Here is a 21,815-nt window from a genome sequence, read left to right as displayed (position 1 = left end):
GGTTGGGGTCAGGACAATAGAGGGCTTCACCACCTGCAGAATGGGAACAGAAGCTCATGATGAGCACCAACCTAAAAAAAATAGAGAATTCTATTTTTTTTTCAACAAATCTACTTTAATTCCAAAAGAAATTAATCTAGTAATGGTCAGTAACATGCAACATACTTCTATGTTTCGTTTATAGGTATTTATCTAATACAAGTTTATTTGTATATGTGCAATATATAATAACTCTACCTTAGATATGAGTCCTAACAGGATGAAAATATTTTCTTGCAACTACTACTTTATGCCTATGAAGGGTGTGAACTTGAAATGTCCTCCTGTCTTAAATCCAAGTTAATGACAGTGTCCTCTCAAAATTTTTCAAATTAATGACCTAATTTCATTTAAAAAATGGTTTCAGCAAATATGAAAGTAGAAAGTCCTGTTGTTTGTCCATTCATAATATGAGAAACAAAAGAGATGATACATTCATCTATAGAAAAAGTGGGTTTAGAGAACAGTTCTGGTAGTATTTCACATGGTAAAGTATTGAAAGGTATGATAAGCAGCCCCCTTGCCCAGGGAAAAAAAATGATTTCAGTGTGTTTCTCTTCCAAATTGCTTAGTAACTCCAAGTGATTTTCAAACTGGGGGGCAGATTACTGGCACTGAGTTCATCAAATTTAGATCTATCTTGAACAGGAATGTTATAGAATTCAAGAACATCTCTAACCCTGCACATCTGGTGGAGTCTGGAATTAGGGACTATATGACCCAAGTCATCAGCTAAATGCACCAAGAGACTGAACTTTAGACGACCATCTTCCAGGGAGACGTCTTGCCAATTACAAGGAAGAGATGAAACAAAAAGTTTTTAACATAAGATTCCAAACGACTCTGGAGATCTTCAGGTAGTGCGTATGCTCGGCTTTGTAAGGGTGGACACACTAGGATAGATTCCTTTTTCACCTCTTCTGCAGTCTCAGTCACCACTGGCTCTATCTCTTTTCTGGATCGAGACCAAAATTCTCTATGCAGTGACCCTGAGACTTTCCACATGAAGACTCTTCTGGTAATGCCGGACACAGATCGCGCAGCCATCTTCGCTGAGATCCACTCTAGAGAATTCTAAAAAAGTCTCTTGAATGAGTGGAAAAACAAGGTGATGCTTGAGTCTATAGTGGTCAAAAGCATGGGGGCCTCAGAAAAAGACAGATCCAAGTCTAAATTCCTGTACTTGGAATTTCTACTTCATGCCATGCAAAATTATTTTATCCCTCTTCACTTCAGTTTCCTTCTTTGTGAAATGGGAACAATAAATTTCATTCCTCATTCAGTTTCCGTCAAAGATTCATGAGATAATACCTCTAAATCATCCAACTCATTTAAATGTATCATCATTTCTGTCATAACTAGTGGGATCAATTTCACTATTATTGGATATACAGTTCTGTGCCTGAAACCTACAAAAAAAGAAAATCTTACATCTAAAATGTGTGATTTGTCATTGTTATATTATTAATCATAACCATATTTAATCACACAAGGCCTTGTACATGGCAGGTGCTCAATAAACACTTGTGGAATCAATGCATGTGGGCTCCGCAGCCACACTGTTTAGGTTCTATTCTGCCTCCACCACTTATTAGCTGAGTAATCTGGGCAAGATAATTCACCTCTTTATGTCTTCGCTGCCTTCTCTATAAAAGATATATAATAAAAATCTTGGGCCGGGCGCGGTGGCTCACGCCTGTAATCCCAGCACTTTGGGAGCCCGAGGCGGGTGGATCACGAGGTCAAGAGATCGAGACCATCCTGGTCAACATGGTGAAACTCCGTCTCTACTAAAAATACAAAAAATTAGCTGGGCACGGTGGCGCGCGCCTGTAATCCCAGCTACTCAGGAGGCTGAGGCAGGAGAATTGCCCACCCTGGGCAACAGAGCAAGACTCCGTCTAAAAACAAACAACAACAACAAAAAAAAACTGAGTCTCAGCCAAGTGGAGTGGCTCATGCTTATAATCCTAGCACTGTGGGGGGCCGAGGTGGGTGAATCACCTGAGGTCAGGAGTTCCATACCAGCCTGGCTAACATGGTGAAATCCCATTTCTATTAAAAATGCAAAAATTAGTTGGGCATGGTTGCCGGCACCTGTAATCCCAGCTACTTGGGAGGTTGAGGCAGGAGAATCACTTGAACCTGGGAGAAGGAGGTTGCAATGAGCCGAGATCGTGCCATTGCACTCCAGCCTGGGCAACAAGAGCAAAACTCCATTTCAAAAAACAAACAAACTGAGTCTCAGAATGATGAAGAACTTTGTCCAATATGACTCAGCTAGTAAGTGTTGAGACCTTGCATCCAACCAAAGCCTAGCTCATTCTAAAGGCCATGCTATGTGTTCTCTAGCCCCTGGAGAATAATTTTAACACAATCAATGAAATTTCTACACAACAATGTTCTTGTCTCAAGTCCAAGAGTGCCTCCTATACCTTCTATAATACTGGCTTTCCGGTCAGTAAAGTTGCCACTCTAATGTGTAATCATGTGGCAAATGGAGATATGACCAAAGTCATCATGTGTGTATACCCGTGCACGCTCTTCCTGTGTCTGATGACATTCAAGTACCCTTTTTGATTACTTAGCAAAACTGAGCTTTAAAACGGGTAAGATTTCGCTGGGCGTAGTGGCTCATGCCTGTAATCCCAGCACTTTGGGAGGCCGAGGTGGGTAGATCACGAGGTCAAGAGATCGAGACCATCCTGGCCAACATGGTGAAACCCCATCTCTACTAAAAATACAAAAATTAGCTGGTGTGGTGGCACATGCCTGTAGTCCCAACTACTTGGGAGGCTGAGGAAGGAGAATTGCTTGAACCTGGGATGCAGAGGTTGCAGTAAGCTGAGGTCATGCCACTGCACTCCAGTCTGGCAACAGAGCAACACTTAATATATATATATACATATACATATATACGTATATATAATGTTTATATATATATGTATATATATACATACATATAAAATATATGTGTGTGTGTGTGTGTATATATATATACACACATATAAGGGTTAAGGTTTTTATATCCATGTAACTTTCTGTAATGCTTTTGAAGTCTCTGGGTAAATGAATATTCTTCTAATAGTGACCTATGATTCCATTTTGATCAAGTGTTTTCCAACATGACATCTTTGACGGGTTTCTCCATCATCAAAATCCTAAATCAAGTCTTTTTGGCTTAAAATTAACCTTGAGATTTTTCAGCTGGGTCCCTCAGGGAGTCTAAAGAATGTGTCTCTCATCTTGTAAAGATATGAAATGATTCGATTTACTTGATAGATTGTATTGGTGGTCATTGTCAAATGTGGTGATACTGCATGGGAGGGCACTGTCAAACGAGGTGACATTAGATGTCATCTCAGTTATATTTATGGGTATGTTGTTGATATACATGTTCCAAAAATTATATACATTTATACAAATTGAATATGTTATGATTTGTAATTTTGATTGTTATGCTAAATATTTGCTAAAGTTATATTTGTATAAACATGTTATTTAATGGCTGGGCACGGTCGCTCATGCCTGTAATCTCAGCACTTTGGAAGACTGAGACAGGTGGATCAACTGAGGTCAGGAGTTCAAGACCAGCTTGACCAACATGGTGAAACCCTGTCTTTATAAAAAAAAAAAAAAAACACAAAAATTAGCCGGGTGTGGTGTCGGGCACCTATAATCCCAGCTACTCGGGAGGCTGAAACTGGAGAATCACTTGATCCTGGAGGTGGAGGTTGCAGTGGTCTGAGATCATGCCCATTGCACTCCACCCTGGGCAACAAGAGTGAAACTCCATCACACACACACACAAAGTACAAAAATTAGCTGGGCATGGTGACACATGCCTGTAGTCCCAGCTACTTGGGAGGCTGAAACAGGAGAATTTCTTGAACCTTGGAGGTGGAGGTTGCAGTGAGCTGAGATGGCGCCATTGCACTCAAGCCTGGGCAACAAAGCAAGACTCCATCTCAAAAAACAACAACAAAAAGTTATCAATATATTCTGAAGATTATACGAAATTTATAAAAGTCTGGTGGTCCTGATGTGATGCTGTCAGTCATGATTCTGGTTACTCTCTTAAAATGCTGCACATAAGACTACTAACTAAATTTCCTTGTGAATTGGGAACTTTGATCAGATTTTCATCATAACTATTGATTCTATAATCCACATTTACTGTTTTGAATTCTTCTCTAAAACTATTTGTAATCGGCAATAGTCCAAATTCAAATTTTTTTCTTTTCCTTTTTTTTTTTTGAGATGGAATTTTGCTCTGTCACCTAAGCTGGAGTGCAGTGGCGCCATCTTGGCTCACTGCAACCTCTGTCGCCTGGGTTCAATTGATTCTCCTACCTCAGCTTCCCAAGTAGCTGGGACTACAGGCACCCACCACCATGCCCAGCTAACTGGTGGTGGCAGAGACAGGGTTTCACCATGTTGGCCAGGCTGGTCTCGAACTCCTGACCTTGTGATCCGACGCGCACCTCAGCCTCCCAAAGCACTGGGATTACAGCCATGAGCCACCGTGCCTGGCCCCCAAATTTGATTTTCATGGAAAAAACTCTAGTAAGTCCTCTTGAACACAGGTTTCTGATAACTCACAAGAATGAACTACCCAGGCTTCAACACTATGCGATACAGGCATGTCAGAAACTCACACTTACATCCCCTCAATATATTAAAAATAAATATGTTTTAAAAAATCAAAGGTCTGGGTGCACTGGCTCACACCTGTAATCCCAGCATTTTGGGAGGCCAAGATGGACGGATCATTTGTGGTCAGGAGTTTGAGACAAGCCTGGCTGACATGGTGAAATCCCATCTCTACTAAAAATACAAAAATTAGCCTGGCACGGTGGTACATGTCTGTAATCCCAGCTACTAGGGAGGCTGAGGCATGATAATTGCTTGAACCTGGGAGACAGAGGTTGTAGTGAGTCAAAATTGTGCCACGGAACTCCAGCCTGGGTGACAGAGTGAGATACTATCTCAAAAATAAAAATCAATAAACTAAAAAACAATTTCTAGAACTCTAATAAACTTAAATGTTCAAAAAACTGCTGAGATCAAGCAAAACAAAAAATCCATAAAATTAAGATAATGTTTTTATAACTGTAACTTGCAGTTAAAATATTGTTAATTTATTACTTTTTTTTTTTTGAGACAGAGTCTCACTCTGTTGTCCAGGCTGGAGTGCAGTGGCGCGATCTCAGCTCACTGCAACTTCCACCTCCTGAGTTTAAGTGATTCTCCAGCCTCAGCCTCCCGAGTAGCTGAGACTGCAGGCGCTCGCCACCACGCCCAGCTAATTTTTGTATTTTTAGTAGTGACAGGGTTTCACCATATTGGCCAGGCTGGTCGCCAGCTCCTGATTTCAGGTGATCCCCGCCCCTCCCTCCCCAGCCTGGGACTCCCAAAGTGCTGGGATCACAAGCGAGAGCCACCGCGCCCCGCCCTTTACTTGTTTGTTTTCTAGATTCAAGAAACGTTTTCCTCTCAAGTTATCTGTAATTTGCACCAATTTGGTAAAGCACACTTTTGTGAACAAAGGTGGGTGGAAGCGTTTGTTTTTCTTTCCTACTGGATCCCTCCAAAGTCTGGAACCTATTCATAAATATTCTTATTTTCATGTTCATACTCTCTTTACCAGCAGGCTAGAATCAGAAAGAGTGGTTCTACCATCAACCTTTGACTGAAACATTCTATTTAAGAATATGCAGAAAATGCCTGGCCCGAGTGTGCAGACTCAACGTGAAGAAGAACGTGTCCCTCCCTGCAGGCCAAAGAACCTTACAGCTTTTCGGGGAGCAACTTGTCAGGGAGGGTCCCGGCAACTGCTCGCGGGCAGGTACCAGGGGGCGCAGCCGGGGGGACCCTCGGGCAGGCGGGGGCCTTCTGCTTCCTGGCGTCTTCTCCTCCCCCGCTCCGCCGGCTGCTGGGGAGCGGCAGCCGCCCAGTGCCTGAAGGTCGCTCCATCGCCTCCTCCCGCTGAGGGAAGGAAGAGGCGGAGGCGGCCGGAGTGGGATGGCCGGCCTGAGGCGAGAGCCCGTCCGGCCCCCGCGGGAATATAGCAACCTGGGCAGCAGCAGCCTCCGGGGCTGCACCGTTGAGTTCCCGGAGAAGCGAAGGCGCCTCGCGAGAAGATGCAGCCGAGTGGAACCCTGGTCCCGCGGCAGCAGCATCGCAGCCCGGAAACCCCAGGCGGGGTGCTGGGCACCAAGGAGCACCACAGCAACCTCCAGGCGGCGCCACAGTAACCTCCAGGAGGCATTGCACCAGCCTCCAGGCGACGCCCACACCATCCTCCAGGGGGCGCCGCACCAACCTCTAAGCGGCGCCCACACCAACCTACAGCGTGTGTCTCGCGCAGTGTACCTGCCGGGCGGGAAGTGCCCTGTCGCCCGGCCACACTGACCCGGGCGGCCCAGGCCCGCAGCAGCTGGAGAAGGAGCCCACGGCCACTGCCCCGAGGTGACAAGGAAGAGCAGAACGGCGCCCCAGAAAAGGGCTCAGAGCTTGGGGCCCCTTGCCAGGAAAGGCCAGAAGCAGAAGATGGAGAGATGGAGAGGAGCTCCACCGTCGGGGTCAGCATCCACTGGCGGGGTTAGAGTATGGAGGTTGAGGCCGGGCGCGGTGGCTCACGCCTATAATCCCAACACTTTGGGAGGCCGAGGCGGGTGGATCACGAGGTCAAGAGATCGAGACCATCCTGGTCAACAAGGTGAAACCCTGTCTCTACTAAAACTACAAAAATTAGCTGGGTATGCTGGTGAGCGCCTGTAATCCCAGCTACTCGGGAGGCTGAGGTAGGAGAATTGCTTGAACCCAGGAGGCGGAGGTTGCGGTGAGCCAAGATTGCGCCATTGCACTCCAGCCTGGGTAACAAGAGCGAAACTCTGTCTCAAAAAAAAAAAAAATAGAGTATGAAGAGGTTGAAGCAGGGCAGAAAAAGTAGAAGCGAGAAGGTGCAATGACACAGCAGAGCACAATGCAGAATCCAGCCCCAGGACTCCGATAAAGGTTGGCTTTAATTCCAGCACACACACCCGACCCCTAATCAGAGAGGATCAGGGGAGAGGGAGGACCCAAGGCACACTGGAACCTGAAGGGCGGGAATCTGAGGCCAGGACTGATTGTGGGTAATGATGGGAATCAGGAAAGGAGAAAGTGAGGCAGAATCGGGGGACAGAGGTGGAGGGGTGCGACAGTGAGCTGGGTTAGGAAGGATTCGAAATCAGAACCTCAGGAAGGATCCAAAAAAGAACTGTCCTTAAGAAGGTGCATGCTGTGGCCGGGCGCTGTAGCTCATGCCTATAATCCCAACACTTTGGGAGGCCGAGGCAGGCGGATCACCTGAGGTCAGGAGTTGAAGACCAGCCTGGCCAACATGGAGAATCCCTGTCTCTACTAAAAATACAAAAATTAGCCCGGCGTGATGGCAGCTGCCTGTAATCCCAGCTACTCGGGAGGCTGAGGCGAGAGAATCATTTGAACCCTGGAGGCGGAAGTTGCAGTGAGCAGAGATCGTGCCATTATACTCAAGCCTAGTGTTAATCAAGTAGAACAATGTAAAACTGGATAATTAATATTAAAAAGAAGGCCGGACGCAGTGGCTCACGCCTGTAATCCTAGCACTTTGGGAGGCCGAGATAGATGGGTCACCTGAGCTCAGGAATTTGAGAACAGCCAGGGAAATATAGAGAAAGTTTTGCAAAAAGACAGAATGGTGTTCAAATGGAGATTCTCATGAAATAAAAGATGAGACGGGGCGCGGTGGCTCACGCCTGTAATCCCAGCACTTTGGGAGGCCGAGGTGGGCGGATCACGAGGTCAGGAGATCGAGACCATCCTGGCCAATACGGTGAAACCCCGTCTCTACTAAAAAGACAAAAAAATTAGCCGGTCATGGTGGCACGCGCCTGTGGTCCCAGCTACTCGGGAGGCTGAAGTGGAAGAATCGCTTGAACCCAGGAGGCAGAGACTGCAGTGAGCCGAGATTGCACCACTGCACTCCAGCCTGGTGACAGAGCAAGACTCCGTCTCAAAAAAAAAAAAAAAAAAAGAAAAGAAATAAAAGATGAAAGTATAACCTTAAATAATTTAACGCAGCATTTTTCAAGAGGTTGAAGTGGCATTTTGCCTTTTGATCACCTAACTTACTATATATATATATATATATATATATAGAGAGAGAGAGAGAGAGAGAGAGAGAGAGAGAGACTGGGCTTCCGGAAGAGTGGTTTTTGTTTTTGTTTCGTATTGTTTTTTGAGACAGTCTCACTCTGTCACCCAGGCTGGAGTCCAGTGGTGCGATCTTGGCTGACTGCCACCTCCACCTCCTCGGTTCAAGCGATTCTTGTGTCTCAGCCTCCTGAGTAGCTGGAACTACAGGCACACGCACCCATGCCAGCTAATTTTTTGTATTTTTAGTAAAGACAGGGTTTCACCATGTTGGCCAGGCTGGTCTCGAATTCCTGACCTCAGGTGGTCCGCCCACCTTGGCTTCCCAAAGTGTTGGGATTACAGGAGTGGGCTTTTAACATAGCTACTGGATCCTCTCAAGTCTTCTCAGAGGAGCCGTGGGAGGTCTGGGCTCTCCAGCAAGGTGAAGGTACAGAGCACCAGCAGAAGGTACAGAGCGTGGGTGCGGGACAGACTGGGCTGAGGCCGAAAAGCATGTGTCCTCCTGTGAGTTAAGTCCTTTGGAGCCAGGCTTAGAAGCAGGAGGTGGAGAGTGGGATAAAAAGCCAACAGGGGTTTCCTGTTTGAGGAGCTAGGTGTAGACAATGTGAGGAATGTGGGTTGGATTGGACAAGAGGAAATGCTGCCCCGAAGAGAAGCACAGAGCAATGGAGCTGTGTGGCCCCAGGGCCAGGGCCAGACACTCGGGGTGTGACTTTGGCTTGGGAGTTGGGGTTTGTTTGTTTGTTTGAGGTGGAGTCTTTCTCTGTCACCGAGGCTGGAGAGTAGTGGCCTGATCTCGGCTCACTGCAACCTTTGCCTCCCCAGTTCAAGTGATTCTCCTGCCTTAGGCACCGCAGTAGCTGGGATTACAGGTACCCACCGCCACACCAACAAATTGTTTTTGTTGTTGTTGTTTTTTAAGATAGAGTCTCTCTCTGTTGCCTAGGCTGGAGTGCAGTGGCATGATCTCGGCTCACTGCAACCTCCGCCTCCTGGGTTCAAGCAATTATTCTGCCTCAGCCTCCCGAGTAGCCAGGACTACAGGCACCCGCCACCACGCCTGGCTAATTTTTGTATTTTTAGTAGAGGTGGGGTTTCACTATGTTGGCCAGGCTGGTCTCGAACTCCTGACCTTGTGATCCGGCCACCTTGGCCTCCCAAGATGCTGGGATTATAGATGTGAGCCATGCCCAGCTGGTATAGATATTTGAAAAGTAAGAAAGTTAGTTTCTGGGTTACAGGAAACTCGTGTTTATGTTACCTAACGAAATCCTGAAGTGGAAATACTTCATGTTGTTGAGTAAATTGAGAAGATAGGCTTTATATATCAGCCCTGAGTGGTCATTCTCTGCTAAAACATGATCGTCAGGAAATATCCTGACTCCATTCTCATTCTGATCCACCGTATCCAGAACCTTCAGAATACTCTATCTCAAACACTCTTTGAGTAAAACAAAGACTGTAGAAGGAGCTCTACTGCCTATTTCAGCCTAAACTCCCAACTAGGCTCCATGCTGCCTTTCACAGCTGCTCCCTCCACCTCGTCAACTTCTTCCAATCACATTGGTTGCGTCCACTTACTGTTCCACAGAAGACTGCAGGCTGGATCAAGTCTTTGTTCCATATGCTTTCATCTTGACTTACCAATGGGATTGCAAGATCTTTTAGGGAAAGGATTTATGTCTTTTAAAATTTATTTCGTTTCCTCTCAGGACCTCAGGCGAAGCATATGGTAAATAGTTAGTGGCTACTGCTTATGTCAGTTTACCCTGACCAATACTCAGAACAGCACCAGCCACAATTAGGTATTTAATAAGAATATTTGGGATTGAGACAAGGATCCTCTCAGAGTCAGAAATTGTCTCGGAATATCTTTTTGTTTTGTTTTGTTTTGAATTTATTGGGTCTCTGTGACTCTGGTCAGTGACTTGGTGTGTCTTTTGTGATGACAACATTAATAATAAAGCCTTAAAATGACATGGTGGAATGGAGTTCAAAAGGTCTAAGTCTGGATGCCAGCCCTGTCACTTATTAACTATGTGACCTTGGGCAGGGCACTGTGAACTACAGTTTCCTCATAAAAGAATGACGATCGCTGGGCACAGTGGCTCACTCCTGTTATCCCAGCACTTTGGGAGGCCAAGGTGGGCGGATCACCTGAGGTCGGGAGTTCAAGACCAGCCTGACCAACATGGAGAAACTAAAATACAAAAATTAGTTTTTTTGTGTCTACTAAAAATACAAAATTAGTCGGGCGTGGTGGCACACACGTGTAATCCCAGCTACTTGGGAGGCTGAGGCAGGAGAATCACTTGAACCTGGGAGGTGGAGGTTGCAGTAAGCTAAGATTGCGCCACTGTACTCCAGCCTGGGCGACAGAGCGAAACTATCTGGGAGGCTGAGATGAGAGGCTCACCTGAGCTTGGGGAAGTGGAGGCTTCAGTGAGCTCTGATTGTGCCACTGCACTACAGCCTGGGCAACAGTTAGACCCTGTCTCAAAAAAAAAAAGAAAAAAGAGTGTTGTGAGGATTAAATTATATGCCAAAAATAAATTGTCTACCACAGCAAATGATGGTAATAGATGTTAAATAAATGTTTTTTTTTTTTTCTTTTTTTGACACTTAGTTTTATTCTGTCACCCAGGCTGGAGTGCAGTGGCATGATCTCAGCTCACTGCAACCTCTGTATCCCAGGCTCGAGTGATTCTCCTGCCTCAGCCTCTGGAGCATCTGGGACTACAGGCACAAGCCACCACACCCGGCTAATTTTTTATTTTTATTAGACACAGGGTTTCACCATGTGGCCATGCTATCTTAGTTTACCATGGGGGTGGTGTTTGCCAGATTTTTTGTTCTCGAACTCCTGACCACAGGTCATCTACCTGCCTCACCCTCCTGAAGTGCTGGGATGAAAATTTAAAATCTGTCACTTTTTATTTTATTGATTTTCTATTTTCTTCTTTACCTGGATCACAAAGATAATTTCAGTTTTTGTTTTCTTTTTTTTTTTTTTGAAATGGAGTCTCGCTCTGTTGGCCAGGCTGGAGTGCAGTGGACAATCTCAGTTCACTGCAACTTCCGTCTCCTGTGTTCAAGCGATTCTCCAGCCTCAGCCTCCCGAGTAGCTGGGACTACAGGCATGTGCTACGACGCTTGGCTAATTTTTTGTATTTTTAGTAGAGACAAGGTTTCACTGTGTTAGCCAGGATGTTCTCCATCTCCTGATCTCACGATCTGCCCACCTTGGCCTCCCAAAGTGCTGGGATTACAGGTGTGAGCCACCATACCCGGCAATTGCGAATTTTCTTTAAACTTTTTTGGAGGTTAGGTATTTTCTGATAATGAGAAGTTGGTAGACATCATATTAACAGAGATGATTTAAAAAATATTTTTGGTAATTGTCTAGACCATAAGAAAACAATACTAAACAAGCCAAATTACTGTTAGCTAAAGGCTTGGGAATCAGGAGAAGAGGGAGGAAGAGAAGGTAGAGAGAGTCCTTAGATTACTGGTTGAAGCATGACCTACTGACTTAATTTAGCACCCATAGTGGTAAGGAAGTCCCTCCTAAGGCTTTCTGTCTTGGTTAGAGAGTGTTCCAGTGTTGGGTTATGAGCCTCCACAGCAGAGCCACAGCACTGAGTCTCTGACCAGCTAGAATTTGATGCGGGATGGGTATGGCCGAAAGGAGACCACTGTGAATTAACCAGGAGTAAGAACATCAAAACTGATCTTTATTTCACCCAGAGGCAGAATGATAAAAAGGCATTGTTCTCTATTTAAATTCTACCCCATCTTTCTTCTTGTCTTTCCTCTCAAGGTTGCTGGCAGAGGTGGTTGGGGCTATGTGCCTGGAGTGAAGATTCTGCCCACTGGTCAAGAGACCTCCCTCTCAGATGCTGGCTCTGCCCCTGCCTTTGGGGGTCGACCCTTGTACTCGCAGGACCTTAGGTGACTCTGTAAGTATAGTAAAACTCAGTTAATCTGATGTTATCATTCAAGCTTTTTTAAAAAGTGGAGCATCCAGTTGACAAGGTAAGACTTTTTCCTGACGTCTTTGGTTGTTTATTTAAAAGTACAGGCAATATATAAGATGAAAGACAAACTCAGAGGTTCAAATACATCCAATAAATCGAAGCAGCAGTGACATACGCATCCAAAGATGACTGTAGCTATTTAAAGCCGTATCTTGTTTCTCTAGGCAAAAGTACAACACTGGTTATAAAACATAAACCTTCTTTGCACGATAAGGCAATGAAAGACAATCCTATTATTCTCTTTTGCAAAACTGAATGGTCTTCAATGTCATAGCAAAAAGATGATATGATTATAAAGTGAGACTAGAGAATTTCCTCATAAAATTTCTGAACAAACCGCATCACATTCCATAATATTCCCTTGTCAATTGTGTAAAAAGCTTACTTAGCAAGCCTGGTTCTATATTGCTTTCTCTGCTTTTCAGCCTTATCATTAAGCTCAGAGCTTCTGTAAACTAAGAATTACTCAATCTAGCCACAGCAAAAAATAAACAGAATACTCCTATATGAAAGCCTGTTGCAAAGAGTAGTTAATGAGTAAACAGAAATTACTGACTTATAAGAAACACTCTCACCCAGAAAGGGAATTATCAGAATAGCTTTGTCAAGTGGGAGTACTTATTTGATATAACTAGCCCATTTTGGGAACAGAAAGTCAATTAATTTATGTCCCCCTTTTCCTCCCTTTGGCCAACCTTTCTTTCTTTCTTGTTACTTCTCTTTGACATCTGGAAGTTTTTTTTTTTTTTAATTATTTCTACTCCGTTAATAAGTGCAGTATTTAATCTCTTGACTTCCCTTATTTTCACACACATTCAAAGAGCAGGTGCCACAGTTCATTCAGAATGTCAAGAATCTTTGTGTGAAAATTCATGACATACGTTGTAAGGTACATATTTGTTATCACAGAAGCCAACTGCAGCAGGCCATAAGGCACATTAGTTTGCCCATTTTCTGTACTAGTTTAGAAAACTGTGAAGAAGATTCTGAAAAGATTTAGAATTGTGGCACACAATTTTATGCAGTCCCCACTGATGGTGTCTCCACTGGGAATCTTCCACTTCTCTTTAGGCTGTTCTGAAGCTGCACGGTTTTTGGTGCATTATATCAGGATATTTGCATTTGGACAATGGAGAGAGGGATATTGATACTTTAATAAAGTATTAAATAAATACCCATGGCTGCATAAATTAATAAAGAGCATCAGCGAGATCAAAATCATACGATTCTTTCATTTTTGTGATTGGATTGATTTCACTAACTGACTTCCAGGGGCGTCCAGGACATTTGGGGGAGGTTGTGTCTGGAAAATCTGATATCTGGTTAAATGAAAGGCCATTTGGTTGTATCTGGATATCAGGGATCCAATCATCATCGCTCTCTGTGGGAGCTGGTGGTATATTAGGCATCATAGTTGCAATGAGATCAGAGTCCCGAAAGTCCTGCAAGTCAGGTGTAACTGCTACACCTGGCTGGGTTAGGGAAGGGATGGGTGTTGGCCCTTCTGTCTTCTCTCGAGTGTGTGCAGAAGATGTAGTACTATCTTCAGAAGAGCTTGCCAAATGCTCTGTTTTCCAACCATTGTGCTTTCCATTCTTTTTGCCTTTATTTTTATGTTTTTCATGGCCATGACCATGCTTATGCTTATGTCCATGGTCAAGGCCATGGCCCCCTTGGTGTTCAAGATCGTCAGGTTTGAACTTATGTCCAACACCAAGACCATGTTGTTGTTGGTGCCCCCAGCCAAGGCCATGTCCCCTTTGGTACCCAAGCCCATGGTCACGTTCATGTTTATGGCCACGGCCAAGACCATGTTTTCTTTGCTTTTCATGGCCCCAGTCATGTCTACGAGTATGCCCTTGTTCTTTTCCTGAATCCCACTCTTCGTCTTGTACAGGTGCCGTGGAAGTGTGGGGTGGACTTACAGTTGTTTCTTCTCTTATTTCCCCTGCTTGTGATGTTCGGAAAGGTGAAAAACCTGGAGGCCTTTTCATCAGTGAGATCTAAACAGAAAATATAAAATGAATGTATTACTGCAAAAATTGTGCTATCAATGAAGGAAACAAACACAGATATCTGACAATGCTATCTTAGTTTACAATGGGGGAGGTGTTTGCCAGGTTTTAAATACATTAATATACCAGAAAGGATGAATAGTACTTTTTTCTCTTTTGATTGGTCTTAAAATTTGTGGACATTGATTTTTGTTCTTAATGATACTGTAAAATGGCTGGGCACGGTGCCTCACGCCTGTAATGCCAGCACTTTGGGAAGCCAAGGAGAGCGGATCACTTGAGGTCAGGAGTTCGAGACCAGCCTGGCCAACATGGTGAAACCCCATCTCTACTAAAAATACAAAAATTAGCTAGGCATGATGGCACATGCCTGTAACCCCAGCTACTCAGGAGGCTGAGGCAGGAGAATTGCTTGAATCCAAGAGGTGGAGGTTGCAGTGAGCCGAGATGGTGCCACTGCACTCCAGCCTGGGTGACAGTGAGTTTCTGTCTCAAAAACAAGCAGTAAAATAAGCTAGAGAGCTTTTTCTTCATCTGGAAAAATTGGGTGGTTGAAGTAGCTAATCTCTAGGGTATATTCTAAGCCTATGATTATGCAAGCACAGCATTTAATTATTGATACTATTGTTATCATCATCACTGCTTTCATCCTAAAAGGCCCAAGTGGCTTTATGAACTGAATATATAGGGAGCATGTATCCACGATCACTTTGTTGTGCTGAAGCACATTAAGATATTCATAAGCTTGAAATGCAGCCTTTATACAATGTTTGTGTTAGTCCATCTACATACCTACACACGACAAAAGACTAAATCAGAAAAGAGGGAGAAGAGGCAACTTGCGTCAAAGATGTTGATTTGTGGATTAATTCTACCTACACTTACTACCCGTGAGAAGGTGTTAATCGGACGCAGTGATTAACATCATCTTTGGTGATGCAAAGAACATGGTCTTTGGAGTCAAGCTAGACCCTACTGGTCATCAGCATCATCATGAAAAGGGTAGACTCTGAATTGACCAATATTTGAATCCAAGTGCCACTAGCTTCACTTTTCCTCTCTGTAAAATAGAAATAATAACAGCACCTGCCTCATAGAGTTCTAAGGAAAACTAATGGAAAATGGATGAAGCCTTCAGTATAGTGCCTGGGACAGAGGAAGTATTTGATAGTGTCATTATTCACTAAGGACCTCAAAGTCTTTCTAGTTTTTAGTGTCTCATCCTTGACAATAGGGAAAGGGTTACTACTTCCCAGGGTTCTTTTAAGATTTAAAAAAGAAAGATGACATCAACAAATGCTTCTCAAACTTGATTCGTACATATGAATCCCTGGGCATCTTGTTAAAATTTGGTAGCTGTGAAGTGGGGTTTTCGAGTCTACATTTTTCTTTTCTTTTCTCTTTTTCTTTTGTTTTTTTTGAGATGGAGTCTCGCTCTTGTTGCCCAGGCTGGAGTGCAGTGGCACGATATTGGCTCACCGCAACCTCTGCCCCCCGGGTTCAAGCGATTCTCCTGCCTCAGCCTTCCCAGTAGCTGGGACTACAGGGGCCTGCCACCATGCCCTGCTAATTTTTTTGTATTTATAATAGAGATGGGGTTTTCTCCATGTTGGTCAAGCTGGTCTTGAACTCCCGACCTCAGGCGATCTGCCTGCCTGGGCCTCTCAAACTGCTGGGATTACAGGCCAGTGAGCCTGCATTTTTCTGCATTACCCAGCCAGTGAGTCTGCATTTTTCTCTTTCTTTTCTTTCTTTTTCTTTTCCTCCCCTCCCCTCCCCTCCCCACCCCTTCCTTCCCCTTCTTCTTTTGATGGAGCTTTGCTCTTTGTTGCCTACGCTGGAGTGCAGTGGCGAGATCTTGGCTCATACCAACCTCTGCCTCCTGGGTTCAAGTGATTCTCCTGTCTCAGCCTCCCTAGTAGCTGGGATTACAGATACATGCCACCACACCCGGCTAACTTTTGTATTTTTAGTAGAGACGGAGTTTCACCATGTTGGCTAAGCTGGCCTCAAACTTCTAGCCTCAGGTGATCTGCCCGCCTCGGCCTCTCAAAATGCTGGGATTACAGGCGTGAGCCACCGTGCCCGGCTATGCATTTTTCACATGGTCCTTGCATGTCAGCAGAATGCAGTGGAGTGCTGTATCTGGCCTCAGGTGCACCTGGCATAGCCAATGTTGCTCTTCCACAGCAGGACTGCAGTGCACTAGGAGAGGGTCTATAGCAGCTTCCCTGAGACTCTGACAATATGTGAGAAGTGGTCAGGAGGATTATTACTCTCCTTTCTGGCCATTAAACAGAGATCAGCACAGAAGTGTGAGAGTTACTCCCCATTTTAGGAAGATAGCTCCCCAATTCATTTCAGTAATGGTTCATTTTCAACCCCTAGATATGAATTTTCAGATTGAGCAGAACTGACCCCATGCCGACTGTAATTAGAATCATACCGTTCCCAGTGGTTCACACTTGACAGTAGGGTAAATTTTTTTCTCCCAAGGTACCACATAAACTTCAGCATTGCAATCTAGGCTTTGCTATCCATGAAAACAGAAGTCAAAAGAGAGACAGTGTTATTCATGAGATATTTAAACAAATGATTTTTAAAACATCAAATAAGCTTCCAGTGAAAAAGTAGACAGGTGCATGACTACTCACGCCAAGTTTTTTGGTCTCACAGCTTTTGGTCAACTCTTCATTACTTTCCTTGGAACATGTGGTTTCCCTGGCCACGAAGTCAATAAAATATTTCTTGCCAGCCACCACCTGAAAAATTAATTAGCACAAAATAAATGCTTAAGAAATATTTGCATAATAAATCATTTATTTTAAGAAATTTTAAGGAAGAATCTTGAAAGTTTAATTGATCAACTTAGAGAGTTACACACAAAAAGTACAAATGTTTGGCATTAAACTTTACCTGCATATTTAAAATATTTGGCAATTGGTTGGTCCCATTTCCTTTCCTAAATGAAGGAAGAAAAAAGCAAGCTACAATTTTTATTTATGTATGTATTTATTTGAGTTTTATTGTCCAACAGCTATTAAATTCCCTAGTAATTCAAGAGTTCAAGTTGTAATATCTAAGAATCTAAGAGGAATAGGAAGAAAAACTTAAAATGTTTTTGAACATGTCTTGTTCTGCCAACTCTTGAATTGGTGAAGTACTAATATAGTACTACTATAGAAATTATGTGGATTACATTGTGTAATTAGAAAAAGTATTTGTTTTTTTATTGCTTCTCCTACTATTTTTAATATTAAGAAATTATTTTAGGCTGGGCACGGTGGCTCATGCCTGGAATCTCAGCACTTTGGGAGGCAGAGGCAGGTGGATCACTTAAGGCCAGGTGTTCAAGACCAGCCTGACCAACATGGTCAAACCCTATCTCTACTAAAAACACAAACATTAGATGGGCATCGTGGTGCCTGCCTGTAATTCCAGCTATTTGGCAGAGTGAGGCAGAAGAGTCACTTGAACCCAGGAGGGGGAGGTTTCAGTGAGCCAACATTATGCCACTGCACTCCAGCCTGGGCAACGGAGTAAGACTCTGTCTCAAAAAAAATAAATAAATAAAAAATAATTATTTTAATCTCTAGCAACAGTTTTAATCACTACACAACACTATCTTTCATTAAATATTTTGTGGCCTAATTTCTCAACCAAATTATTTAATATTTGGTTGCTAAAAGCACAATGTGAGGTGATTGTGGGGAGGAGTCATTGGAAGAATTAAACTCCTCTTTTCTGGTGTTGTTTTGCTGGCTAAGTATGGTTACATTTTTTAATGTGTTGGCCAGTTACAGTGGCTCATGCCTGTAATCCAGCACATTGGGAGGCCGAGGCGGGCAGATCACCTGAGGTCTGGGGTTCAAGACTAGCCTGGCCAACATATAGTGAAACCCCATCTCTACTAAAAGTACAAAAAATTAGCTGGGCATGGTGGCAGGCATCTGTAATCCCAGCTACTTATGGAGGCTGAGGCAGGAGAATCACTTGACCTGGGTGGTGGAGGTTGAAGTAAGCCAAGATCCCACCATTGCACTCCAGCCTGGGCGACAGGGTGAGACTCCATCTCAAAATAAACAAACAAACAAACAAATAAATAAATAAATGTGTGTGTGTGGGTGGGGTGGTGTTTGTAATAGTATGTAGCTATTAAAAAGAATGCATGCTACCTATATCTGTTAACCTACAGGGACAGCCATTGTTGAAAAAATGGAAGTTATAGGGTGATAGTGTAATCCCATTTTCGTAAAAGCAAACTACAACAGTCTTCTCTATCTCCTGATTTTTTTTTTTTTAAAAGCATGATGTGTAGACCTTCAGTGTAAATGAGATAAAAGGAAAAAAGAAAGATAAAAGCATGATGTGAGATGATTGCAGGGAGGAGTCATTGGAAGAACTAAACTTCTCTTTTCTGGCGTTGTTTTGCCGGCTAAGTATGGTTACATTTTTAAAATGAATTTAATGATTAACTTTGGAAAATATAGGTATGTGTGGAAGTTGGGAAGAGGTTCCAAGAGGGATTCAGAGTCTTTCCTTTGTGCTCATGAATTATCTTGCTCATTTCAGAGTATACCTTAATTAAAGTTGATCAATGTAATGTAGCCTAAGAAAGCTGACAATTTGTAATGCAAACCACAGCTGATGGCTCAACTCTATTCAAGGTCCAAAGGAGAGGAATTAAATAGACCTTAAATAACATCTTCCATTTGAGGGCCTAAAAATTGCATCCACATTGCCACCTTTCTCAGGGGTCATTCTTATCAGAAGTCTTCCCCGTTTAAGCTTACCTTCAAAAAAAAAAATTAAAGAAATAAAAAGTAAAAATAGGCTGGGCACAGTGGCTCACTCCTGTAATCCCTGCAGTTTGGGAGGCCAAGATGTGTGGATCACTTGAGGCCAGGAGTTTAAGATCAGCCTGGCCAACATGATGAAACCCTGTCTCTACTAAAAATACAAAAAATTGGCTGGGCCTGGTGTCAGGCGCCTGTAATCCCAGCTACTGGGGAGGCTGAGGCAGGAGAATCGCTTGAACCTGAGAGGCAGAGGTTGCAGTGAGCCAAGATTGTACCACTGTACTCCAGCCTAAACAAAAGAGTGGGACTGTGTCTCAGAAAAATGAAACAAACAAAACAAAAAAAATGAAAACAAATAAATATCCACCAAAACTCATGATGAGAAAGGCCTTTCTTAGGTGAAAAGCAGAAGAAAGAAATCTAAAGGAAGGGGAAAATATTAAAACTTGACTAAACAAAAATGAAAACTGCTTCTGAAAAATCACAATAAGTGTAGGAGTTCAGTCAAGATACTGACAAAAATATTAAGGAAAAAATATTAGGGAAAGTCATAGAATATAGTCTCATACCCTTATGGAAGGCCTAAGGGTTTTTTCTACAGTTCTTGGCTGAAGGCAGCCTTGTTCCCTTAGTTAAATAAATTAGAGCAGAAACAAAGGAATGTGGGGAGTTTACCTAACTAACTTATTTACTCATGTGGTTCTACAATTAACCTTTGATGATTCCAGATTGCTCCTCTTGTGGGGAGGTCGACAAAGGATATTACCCACTAAATGGTATTTGCTTTAGGCATCAGAATCTGTCCTTTAATCTTCAACCTCTACTGGTGTTGACTCAAAGCTTTTGTCATTTAATGTGTGCTGAATAAAGACCAGAGAGGCCAGCATGTAAGGGTTGGCAATCACAACTGTTTATAGTACTCCCAAGGGAGTCTGTAAATGACCATGGACACCCAGCCCGCCCATTCACTGTATTCTGTGTGTGAATGTATGTTATTCATCCATCGCTATGTCAGGGTCTGCAGGACAGACCCCTGCAGGTGGTGACCCTGACAGGTAAGCAAAGGAAAAGGGCAAACTGGGAAAACTATGTTATAAAATCAATATCCATATGCATTTAAAGCCCAACACTAAAAAATGGACAAAAACCATGAGCAGATATTTCAGAGAATGAATTAAAATAGTCATTAAGCTTGAAAAAAAAGTTTAACTTCATTAATAAACAAAAACATGCTCATTAAAAAAAGCAATGAGACATCATTGTTAACCTTCCATGCTGGCAAAGATGAAAACAAAAATTGATGATACCTGGTGTTGGCCAGGCATAGGAAACCTTCAGCCTCAGTCACTGCTTTTAGGAAGAGAATTCAAATTAAGATCCTCAACTGGTGTCATATACCCAGGTGATGTGAATGTAAATTGGCATCATTGCAAATAGTTTGGTGATTTTGGTAATTTACATAAAGTCTTAGATAGATACATATTTTTTGACATTTCTAGGACTTTGTCAAAGGCAAAATTTCTGCATGCGCACACACATATCTTGGAAGTATATTCGTCTCAGCAGTGGCAGGCAGGAGCATCAACAGCCTTGGGGACAGCAGCAGTGATGATGGCAGGGCAAAATAAAATGTATATGAAGCTGCAATTCCTAACGTGTGAAAATGGAGATTCAGGAAATGTTTGGCTCTGAAATATAAATCCAATGTGGAATCAACATGTGTCCAAACAGGACTAAATATGCAAACCCAAGGCAAGATTAAAACTATAAAATAAATATTTAGCAATTTGGCAAATTGGTCATTTGTAGGAGTTCAGTCCAGGTAGATTGGAGATTAGCTTTTAGCAAATTCATCATGTTTAACTAATTTCCAGTAAATTGGTTGCTTCCACTAATGCCTCCTTGGGTGACTATGTCCAAGCAGCCAAATTGCTCTCTTTAAATGCAAAAATCAGTAAAGATTCATCTCTCTAAAGTAAGTTTGAAATTCTCACAATATTCAGATTGACTTGGCAACTAACTGAAGGGTGACCTCTTGGTGTCCCCCGGCATCCTTAACATAAACACACACACACTACAATATTGATTTGTTAAACCACAGAGAGAACTGGAACTACTAAGAGGACTAGATATTTATGCTTGAGAATGAGTGGTTCTCTCTTTGATGGCAAATTTTTGACATGCAATACATGATGGATTATTCCTACAACATTGAGAATAAAGAATAAGGGACCTGGGTGCAGTGGTGTGCACCTGGAGGCTGAGATGGGCAGATTGCTTGCTCCCAGGAGTTTGAGTCCAACATGGGCATCAGAGTGGGACCCCCATCTCTCTCTCTCTCTCTCTCTCTCTCTCATTTTGTTTGCTCTGTTGCCCAAAGGGTCTTGCTCTGTCACCTAGGCTGGAGTGCAGTGGCATGATCATAGCTCACTGCAGCCTCCACGTCCTGGTCTCAAGTGATCCTCCCAGTCTCAAGTGATCCTTCCACTTCAGCCTCCCAAAGTAGTTGGGTCTACAAGCACATACCACCATACCCAGCTAATTTTTAAAATTATTTTTCTTTTTTAATTTTTTGAGATGGAGTTTTACTCTTGTCACCCAGACTGGAGTGCAATGGCATGATCTAGGCTCACTGCAACCTCCGCCTCGCAAGTTCAAGTGATGGCTGACCATAACCTCTGCCTCCCAGGTTCAAGCCATTCTCCTGCCTCAGCCTCCTGAGTAGCTGGGATTACAGGCAT

At 43.3% G+C, this 21,815-nt stretch overlaps 1 protein-coding gene and 1 pseudogene across 1 annotated transcript in view; both read right to left on the bottom strand.

The window, feature by feature from the left end:
• Positions 1-491: 491 nt before the first annotated feature.
• Positions 492-1,335, bottom strand: LOC105729893 (large ribosomal subunit protein mL50-like; annotated as a pseudogene).
• A 10,924-nt stretch (positions 1,336-12,259) lies between these two features.
• The window catches only part of KNG1 (kininogen 1), a 29,928-nt gene continuing 20,372 nt past the window's right edge, over positions 12,260-21,815 (bottom strand). The window contains exons 8-10 of the mRNA XM_012470836.3: positions 16,930-17,037; positions 16,722-16,808; positions 12,260-14,263 (exon numbers count right to left, since the gene is read on the bottom strand). Of these exons, the coding sequence (XP_012326259.2) occupies positions 13,451-14,263; positions 16,722-16,808; positions 16,930-17,037 (1,008 nt within the window). The 3' untranslated portion in view covers positions 12,260-13,450. The remainder of the gene's footprint in view (positions 14,264-16,721; positions 16,809-16,929; positions 17,038-21,815) is intronic.

This window comes from Aotus nancymaae, unplaced genomic scaffold (genome assembly GCF_030222135.1).
Source record: "Aotus nancymaae isolate 86718 unplaced genomic scaffold, 86718_ANA_hifiasm-v0.15.2.pri h1tg000067l, whole genome shotgun sequence".
NCBI lineage: Eukaryota > Metazoa > Chordata > Mammalia > Primates > Aotidae > Aotus > Aotus nancymaae.
The sequence above is the reverse complement of the archived record's forward strand: the minus strand, read 5'-3'. Positions and strand labels throughout refer to the sequence as shown.